At 38.2% G+C, this 10,312-nt stretch overlaps 1 protein-coding gene across 2 annotated transcripts; it reads right to left on the reverse strand.

Annotated features, from left to right (window-relative positions):
• Positions 1-3,161: 3,161 nt before the first annotated feature.
• On the reverse strand, positions 3,162-9,906 carry kbtbd8 (kelch repeat and BTB (POZ) domain containing 8). 2 transcript variants are annotated; one of them, XM_041034765.1, is made up of 5 exons: positions 9,871-9,906; positions 8,047-8,254; positions 7,535-7,841; positions 6,622-7,441; positions 3,162-6,418 (listed from the first exon to the last, which is right to left on the reverse strand). In XM_041034765.1, the coding sequence occupies exons 1-5, from the start codon at positions 9,884-9,886 to the stop codon at positions 5,955-5,957; spliced, it is 1,815 nt and encodes a 604-aa protein (XP_040890699.1). In that variant the 5' UTR covers positions 9,887-9,906; the 3' UTR covers positions 3,162-5,954. The 2 variants fall into 2 exon arrangements, with proteins under 2 accessions (XP_040890699.1, XP_040890700.1); XM_041034766.1 differs by lacking the exon at positions 9,871-9,906 and adding an exon at positions 9,580-9,653.
• Between the last annotated feature and the right edge of the window lie 406 nt (positions 9,907-10,312).

Genomic DNA, 10,312 nt, shown 5'->3' on the forward strand with positions numbered 1-10,312 from the left:
TTTTTGCCCGATTTTGACGCCTTACTATACTATGATGTTTTTTATGACTTTTTGAGGTCAAAAAAAAATTGACTTTTTTTGCCCGAAAAAAACGCCTTACTATACTATGACGTTTTTTATGACATTTTGAGGTGAAAAAAAATTTGGACTTTTTTTGGCCGATTTTGACGCCTTACTATACTATGACGTTTTTTATGACATTTTGAGGTGAAAAAAAATTTGGACTTTTTTTGGCCGAAAAAAACGCCTTACTATACTATGACGTTTTTTATGACATTTTGAGGTCAAAAAAATTTGGGACTTTTTTTGGCCGAAAAAAACGCCTTACTATACTATGACGTTTTTTATGACATTTTGAGGTGAAAAAAAATTTGGACTTTTTTTGGCCGAAAAAAACGCCTTACTATACTATGACGTTTTTTATGACATTTTGAGGTCAAAAAAAATTTGGACTTTTTTTGGCCGATTTTGACGCCTTACTATACTATGACGTTTTTTATGACATTTTGAGGTCAAAAAAAATGTGGACTTTTTTGGGCCGATTTTGACGCCTTACTATACTATGACGTTTTTATGACATTTTGAGGTCAAAAAAAATTTGGACTTTTTTTGGCCGAAAAACACGCCTTACTATACTATGACGTTTTTTATGACATTTTGAGGTCCAAAAAATTTTTGACTTTTTTTGGCCAATTTTGACGCCTTACTATACTATGACGTTTTTTTATGACATTTCGAGGTCAAAAAAAATTTGGACTTTTTTTGGCCAAAAAAAACGCCTTACTATACTATGACGTTTTTTATGACATTTTGAGGTCAAAAAAAATTTTGACTTTTTTTGGCCGAAAAAAACGCCTTACTATACTATGACGTTTTTTATGACATTTTGAGGTCAAAAAAAATTTGGACTTTTTTGGGCCGATTTTGACGCCTTACTATACTATGACGTTTTTTATGACATTTTGAGGTAAAAAAAAAATTGGACTTTTTTGGGCCGATTTTGACGCCTTACTATACTATGACGTTTTTTATGACATTTTGAGGTAAAAAAAAAATTGGACTTTTTTTGCCCGAAAAAAACGCCTTACTATACTATGACGTTTTTTATGACTTTTTGAGGTCAAAAATTTTTTTGACTTTTTTTGCCCGAAAAAAACGCCTTACTATACTATGACGTTTTTTTATGACTTTTTGAGGTCAAAAAAATTTTTGACTTTTTTTGCCCGAAAAAAACGCCTTACTATACTATGACGTTTTTTATGACTTTTTAAGGTCAAAAATTTTTTTGACTTTTTTTGCCCGAAAAAAACGCCTTACTATACTATGACGTTTTTTATGACATTTTGAGGTCAAAAAAATTTTGGACTTTTTTTGGCCCAAAAAAACGCCTTACTATACTATGACGTTTTTTATCACATTTTGAGGTCAAAAAAATTTTGGACTTTTTTTTGGCCGATTTTGATGCCTTACTATACTATGACGTTTTTTATGACATTTTGAGGTGAAAATTTTTTTGACTTTTTTTGCCCGAAAAAAACGCCATACTATACTATGACGTTTTTTATGACATTTTGAGGTCAAAAAATTTTTTGACTTTTTTTGGCCGATTTTGACGCCTTACTATACTATGACGTTTTTTGACATTTTGAGGTCAAAATTTTTTTTTGACTTTTTTTGGCCAATTTTGACGCCTTACTATACTATGACGTTTTTTATGACATTTTGAAGTCCAAAAAAATGTTGACTTTTTTTGGCCGATTTTGACGCCTTACTATACTATGATGTTTTTTTATGACATTTTGAGGTCAAAAATTTTTTTGACTTTTTTTGCCAATTTTGATGCCTTACTATACTATGACGTTTTTTATGACATTTTGAGGCCGAAAAAAATTTTGACTTTTTTTGCCCGAAAAAAACGCCATACTATACTATGACGTTTTTTATGACATTTTGAGGTAAAAAAAAATGTTGACTTTTTTTGTCCGATTTTGACGCCTTACTATACTATGACGTTTTTTATGACATTTTGAGGCCGAAAAAAATTTTGACTTTTTTTTCCCGAAAAAAACGCCATACTATACTATGACGTTTTTTATGACATTTTGAGGTCAAAAATTTTTTTGACTTTTTTTGGCCAATTTTGACGCCTTACTATACTATGACGTTTTTTATGACATTTTGAGGTCCAAAAATTTTTTGACTTTTTTTGGTCGATTTTGACGTCTTACTATACTATGACGTTTTTTATGACATTTTGAGATAAAAAATTTTTTTGCCTTTTTTTGGCAGATTTTGACACCTTAACAATACTATGACGTTTTTTATGACATTTTGAGGTCAAAAATTTTTTTGACTTTTTTTGGCCGATTTTGACGCCTTACTATACTATGACATTTTTTATGACATTTTGAGGTCCAAAAAATTTTTGACTTTTTTTGGCCGATTTTGACGCCTTACTATACTATGATGTTTTTTATGACATTTTGAGGTCAAAAAAAATTTTTGACTTTTTTTTGCCGATTTTGACGCCTTACTATACTATGATGTTTTTTATGACATTTTGAGGTCAAATTTTTTATTGACTTTTTTTGGCCTATTTTGAAGCCTTACTATACTATGACGTTTTTTGGCATATTTTGAGGCCATACTATTTAATTTACTATCAACAAAAATGTAAAAATATGTACAAAATAAATTCTCCTAATGTATTTTTTATTATGTTTATTATATAAATATGCCTTCATTTACTCCACATAAAAAATAATTAAAAATACAAAAAACAATTCTTTACAATCCAACTTTTAACAATATTAAACTTTCAGCTTTTTTCTTTCAAACAAATTTTAAACAATCAAACAATTCTCAGGTGCCTTTGCAGGTTGTTTGTGGTCACTCATTTTCTTAAGTATACCTTTCTAATGTGTTGATGTTGTCTTTTCTTGTAGCCCCTGGCTCTCTATCTCTCTGGCCCTCCTGCTCTCCTGTTCATGTGCTACTGCTGCTGCAAGTGTAACTACCGCCCCTCCCCCCTCTACTCAGCGCAAACACAGGCTGCAAACACAGGCTGCAAACACATATTGACCAATCAAGTGCGGCTTGAAGAAAAAAGAGAAAAAAAAAAAGAAGCTCCCAATCAGGAGCCGGCTCCCGTCATTCACTTCAAAGAGCCGACTCTTAAGATTCGTTTCATTGGTGACCGACACATCACTAGTCTGTGTGTCTCACGCTGTTAAGACATCTCATATAAGTCAGTTTACAGTGCGCTGTAAACATGTGAGCTATACATACAGCACATATAGAGTTTAAAAAACAGAAATGACCAAAATACTTTTAATAGTTTTATTTTCAAATTATGTGCAATGTGAATTTCACAGTTGAGCTTAACCACCACAACAACCCAAAACCCAAAACAGACAAACCAGCAAAGTAAAAGTGAGGAAAGAAATGCATGAGGAACACAATGGAATAGCACCCATAAGCGATGCATGTAGATGACCAGAATTAGCTAAGTATGGCAGCCAAAGGCCACTAACTCTTGAACACAGATAGTAGTTTTTATAGCTTGTTATATTAAATGACTGGTGTTTGAAACGTGATGTAACAATGTAGTTACTTGATCTGTAATGCTTAGTTTCGGTGAGATGTTAACAAAGAAATACTACTGTACTACAGAGGGAGAGAAGAAAGAAAAATCAAAATGTATCACTTGCATGGATAATTATTTTTTTCTCAACAGAGCAGGATTACTCTACCATAACTAAATAGGTAATTACATAAGGGAAAAAAAGCCACTGGAGACAACAAAAAGAAAATCACATCTATTTTTTTTTCAAGTTATAAAAAGAAACTGAAGTTTAAAAAACTGTGCAAGTACAGCAAACCTATAGTACAGTATATTACACATAACAAAAACATTTAAATACAGTACTGTGTATCAGTAGAAATCCTGAGAGTTCTCCATTCCTGGTTCTCAAATGGCCGTCTGTAGACATGTGGATGAAGCTCAAACCTTCTCTCACCCCCTGATGAGGGCTGTTTTGAGGGTCATTAAAAGTCAGCTCAAAGTCAGTCAACAGTGGATCTTCTCTTGGAGAAGTTGTATTATATCCTCAAGTCCTTACTGAATGTGACTTCTAGTATTAATTTCCATGTAAATCTCTTAAATGATTGCTATATGGATACTAAAACCTTTTTTTGTAATAGAGGGGCACTCTGTTAAGATAAAATACAAGGGAAATGTGTAGTGCAAAGATGACACAGGAACCTGCATGAGGAAACTGACGGCACTGAAAATGTCACACTTTGACAGGGAACGCCACGCAGTGGTGGTATTATTTCTATACAAGATTGTCAAAAAAAAAAAAAAAAAAGAAAAAAGCAGCACCAACAGTTTGTGTCCTCTGTGTGATGGCATGTAAAGACGGATTCATGGCTGTTAGATGAATTAGCACACAACCTGTGCCACCCTCACTTGTTTATAGTCTGCTTGAGGGTGCTTCATAAAGTTTGCAGTTAAGGACCGCTGAAGTGGAGAGTGATTCAGTGCAACGCTGAGTAAGACTTTTCAGACGCTCTTCATCGAAGGAAAACGTTTTTGATTGTGATGCCCCTTTCCTAGCCACAGGCACATCGGCATCCCAAATGATCTGCACTAAATTACGCATCACTTCAAGCCTGCACCCATGCAACAGCCAAACAATCGTTATTGGAACCTGTGTGATTTTCAATAGCAGAGACAAACACAGAACAATTAATGCACTTTTACTAAGGTAATATAACGTAATACAGCCTAATCACAGTCCCATGAGTTATTGCTACCACAAAATTCTTGTCAATGTCCAGATCAACTATAACAAGACCTCAAATGCTTTTTTTTGGCATTTAAGAGGAAGGCTCTTTCAACCTTTTTCAATGTAGAATCCAATGTCGAAAAACAACCTAAACAGATCTCAGTGCTGAACTGAGCTTTTCACACAGTTGCTTAATCAACACAATGGCCTGAAATGTCCCTTTTCTCCTAATCAAATATCTCTGAAGTTTCTGAGGTAAGCCTGTTAGTTGGTCTGAACTTTCCACTTAGTGTTGCCACAAATTTGACTCCGTCCTTATTTCTCCAATGTGGAGAATGAGTATTTTAGCATTTCACTTAAGTTGTCTTCGTATGTGACACAAAATGGATGCCAACTCAAAGAGCGGGAGTTACGAGCCCCCATGCAACTGGAATCTCAAACAAAACTTAAAAATTGCTCAGAAGCCACACATAGTGTATTGTTTGACACACTGACGTTTGTGAAGGAAGAGAGGGCCATAAAAATATTATTCGAGCTTCAAGCTTCAAAAAACACTAAGGTAATGTAAATCACAAGCACACTTCAAATTAAAACTCATCTATAAAATAAGCTACAGAAAGACTTGAGCACAGAATAGAAAAAAAAAAAAAAACCACACACACAAACCTCAGAGCCAATAAACTACTAATGAGCTAAGGTACTCATCTTACCCGTATGAATATATAGTTTATATAGTTATTTATATATAGATTTTCACTTTATGCTGACACGTAGCATCCATATCTCCAGAGGGCACTTTTATCCTGCCAATACCCTCGTTCGCATGCTTATCATTTGTAAAAATCCCTACCTTCATATGCATCTAAAACAAAAATAGAACATGGCTCAACAACAAGCAAAAAATAGGATAATTGCACTTATGATTCATTGTACGGTTTTGTTGAACAAGCATCAGTGTGGGTAGTTGGTGCTGTCTGGAAAAAAAAAATACTGCAATCTTTAAAAGCACCCCCATTTTGATCATGTTAAACCAAAGTTTGAACGACTTAAGACTTAACCAAAAATGGTCCTTATGGTGCAAACCCAGGGTAACACCAGGCACAAGGCAGGCAGGACCACACTACTCCCTCTGCCTCATAGATTGGGTTCACAAAGTGAGCAACCTCAAAGCACTTTCTGTAGACATTGTGGGTAAAGTTTGGCCACCACACATTCAAAATGGCGACCCAAATCCCAGAGGCGGTCAGGTGTCTCATAGACTTTGATCCATACATCTGCCTCATCGTCGTACTGGTAAAGGGAGTTCTTGCGGCTGGTGCGAAACACGTGCTCATCCACCATGACCTGTGTGGCTCGTACAAACAGGTGTAACTTGCCTTGTAGCAGCATTGCCTTGATGTACGGGCTTGTGGCTTGGTCAAAAGGGAGATCTTTTTTCCGGCTCCAGGTGTTCTTCTCAATGTCGTATACCTCCACAGTGAAGGTACGCTGGTGGTTCCTGCAGATGCCAGCAATGTAGTAGATGCAGTTCTTATACAAGGCAGCCAGACCTTGACTCCGAGGGACACTCATCGGGGCCAGATGACTCCAATAGTCCTTACGCGGATCAAAGCAGAAGAAATATTCACCTGTGGAAAACAAAAACAAAAAGAAACAGAATTTTCAAGCTGTGATTAAATCCTTTAACTTTCTCATACTTATCTGTCACATAAATGTCAAGCTGTGTACATGTTTTCAGATAATTTTGAATTAATAAGAAAAAAGACATGATTCACTGACATTTTCAATCCGCTGCAGAGATCACAGTTTCACTTAAACAGCATAAACTCACCTTGGAGGACATAGATTCGGTCTCTGTACTCCACAGCACTATGAAACTCCATGGCAACTGGCATGGGACTGACTGCTGTCCAACAGTTATCCCTGGCATCATAGCACTCTACTGACTTCAATGCATTCCGCCCGTCACCTTCATAAACTCGGCCTCCCAGTGCATAGAGCTTACCACAGCAGTGGACAAGCCTGCAGCCTATCCTCGCTCTCAGCAGAGGAGCACGTGGAAGCCATCGGTTGCCTGCATGTTCGTATTGCCAGAAGTCACTCTCCGCTCGATGGTCTATGGACACCTCACTATTGCTCGGTCGGTAACCACCAGCAATGAAGATGTCATTCTCTGAGGACACCAGGATACCGACCTCCCGGAGATCATTGGGTGGTTTGCAGAGCTTGAACACCCTACCTGTGGCTGTGTCCAGGCAAGGCACCGTCTGCTTCTTCCCTGAGTGTTTGTGAGCGGCGTCAAAGCAGATGACCATCTCAGAAGCAGTCATACCCAGGCGCTGTGGGCAACCATTGGTGCCAGTGAGGCGGGCTTTGGCCTCAGCAGGGTCTTTAGACAGGGTCAGGGCACAAGCAAAAGGGGCAGGTATCCGACTGAGGAAGGCCTCATCCAGCAAGGGCAGACGGATGCACAGGGAAAAAACCTCAGCTAGGTGGGCCTCACGGCCAGGCAGATCGTGCTCCAGCCAGCGGACAATGCTCTCATAGACATGCTCCTCCTTCTCCACATTGAGGTCATCATTGTTCAAAATACTGACCAGCTGTTCCTTGGTCATCTGGAGGAATTCTTGCTCCCGTGACACACACAAGAACTAACACAAGAACATAAAGTATTTCAGTTTTTAGCACCTTAACACACAGGTCAAGAATTCAAATAGCCAATCCCATGCTCACGTTACACTGACCTTCTTACGGATGTAGTCCTGTGAGCGTTCCCTCAGCTCCTGGTGCCCATAAGCATCAGCAAACATGTAGACCCCAATACAGTTCTGGGGGTCAAGCCGGCTGATCATGAACTGGGCACACTGGTCCTGCAGGGCAGGGATCTGGAAAATGCTGGCTGCAGTGAACAGGGCCTGGACGTTGGACTCAGAGAGCGTGACCCTAGATGTGTAGGCATAGTCTAAAACAAGGTGCATGGATTCAGACTCCACCCCAACAATTCTGACCTCACGCTGGCTGCTCTCTGTAAGGCCACTGGTGAACATGGACCTGGCAGTGATGATGGAGAAAACAGAAATATTTGAACTTCTGTTAATCAATTCTCATGCTAAAACTTGACAAAGAAATATGATCTGAACATCATAATATTTAATCAGTTAAATGGTAACACAAAAGTAACACAAGTAAGATTTTAATATTTATTGCTGCTGAATTGTAAAAACACAAACATCTCTACACATCCTACAATTCATACCTAAAATACGGGCTGATTGCTGCAAGGACATTTCGGTGACATGAGAAAGTCTTGCCATGGTCCACTTCTACAACAATGTCTGTGAGCTGTGCTTCATCATACAAGGCTTTGAGCTGCTGAAGGATGTTACAGGCATGAACGGCGTCTACCCCATTGTAGTTGGTGGTTGGAGGTGTCCCATTTTGTACTTGTGACAGCTTCCCTACCTCTGAACAACACAGGATAAAGAGAGAAAAAAAATATAAGATCAGTATACCACCTTTAAAAATGGTGAAGACAAAATACAAAACACCTAAAAACGAAAGCCATTTTATGTCATATTCCTGTTAGCATTTTGACACCCTGGATCCAATCTTTTTTTTTTTTTTACTGTTTTGCAGTCTAATGAAAAGGGAAAAAACAGAGTGATGACAACCCCTGTACATTATCATACATTTATACATTTTTAACAATACACAAGATGAGACAGCTGACAGGTGACACAGCCGTAACTACTCTAAATGCAAACAATAGTAATTATTAATCTATACCTTGTTCAAATAAAACCAAAATATATATTTATCTAAATTGTTAACTGCAAATGAATTCTACAAACATTACTGGAAAAGTGTGTTTGCAAGTGATAAAGGTACACTATCCAGTATACTCTGGGCTCAAAATAGATACCACAAAATCAAAGCTCATTTAGGTATTATGATTTACTGTATTAGTGTGCCACAAGTATATTTGGCCACAGTTATAATAATGATTATGGCAACTATAAATACTTCTCACGTCCTTTACTCGTTTTTTCGACACCTGATTGTTTCTAACTTTGAGCCAAGTTGTTCCTATTCTCACCGATCGACTCAAGACATGCGGATAACATATGGGCCTATAAACTTGTGGGCTCTGTGGTGTTCCTCTGCACTAGGGGTCTGCAAAGTAAACATGTTTCTTATCACACGTGTTTTGGCAAGTTATACAAGTGGCACCCCAAATTCACGTCTCCTGTAATGTTTCACTACAGCAATATATTGTCACCGGCAAAGGAACAAAAACTTTTCCAACAAACACCTCGTGTTGAGCAACGCTAACTCCTTGACAGGACAAAGAGTCGCTACGAGTGAATAGAGAACTACTGTCTCGCCAGGTGGTAGCTAGCTTGCTAACACCTCACATGATTGCCCGGTGCCAACAGCAACTGTGTGGGTAGATACGCAGACTGAAAGCCAACTTTAACAATACAAATAATTAAATAGTTCGGCTTTGTAATTGTTCGTTGGAATGTTTGTTTACCACGGAAAAGCAGCAAAGCTCGCGGGTACGTTAGCTAGTTGACATGCAAGCTTAACTTTTAGCAGACAGCTAGGCACCGAGCTAATGTTAGCAAGCTTTCTTTGGCCAACATTGCGAGATATAAAGGGCGATAAAAAAAACCCCCCAAATATTTTCAGTCCTAACGTTCAAATCAGAGAAAAACATAACAATATTTAGCTCAAAGTATATGGCATTAGTAGTGATAACAGTAACTATAAGTTCAACTTGTCTAACCTTTGTCTCTTGTCTCAAACAAGTGTTTACACAATCAGCTGTGGATAGCGAGCTAACCGGCCGAAAGTTAGCCAGACAGCTAACGCTAGCTGCACAGGCAAGCTAACGACAACCAACACTTTTGAGGAGTCGTTTAGAGGCTGACCTCTTTTAACAACAATGCAACATGTCACGACTCTTTCCAATATTCTATAATACAATATTCCACGGACACATGAACGCACAAACGACAACTTTAAAATATGTTATTTTCGTCTGATTAGTACACAAAACAATGAAGACTTTGCTAACCTCCACTGGCAGCCATTCTCTCCAGTCTGTCTCGGGGCAGACCGAGAAACGTCAGTGAGTGCACAGCGGAGCCCCGGAAACAAGGACCAGCCAATCACAAGCGGAGCACGGATCTCATAGCCAATCATATTCCTTTCATCTGAAATAGGGAAAAAGTTGATGTCTGTGTGGGCAAATGATAGACAGTAAAGGAATTACAGACGGCTCTGAGTATAGTCAAGAAAAAGTCAGTCCAGCTAAACAGGTGTATACTGAGCAGTCCAAAGCAGAGAGGAAGTGAAGGAGTGACCTGAGCTGTATGTTATCATAAACACATTGGTGCACCGGGGGCACCACTCCTGTGAGGAATCCATTTTCTTGGCATTTGTCCCTAGTTCAATAGGCGAGATGGATGATAAAAATGGAGATAAACAATAGGGTGGATAACAGCACAAAACTGGGT

This window comes from Toxotes jaculatrix, chromosome 3 (genome assembly GCF_017976425.1).
Source record: "Toxotes jaculatrix isolate fToxJac2 chromosome 3, fToxJac2.pri, whole genome shotgun sequence".
Taxonomy (NCBI): Eukaryota; Metazoa; Chordata; class Actinopteri; family Toxotidae; genus Toxotes; species Toxotes jaculatrix.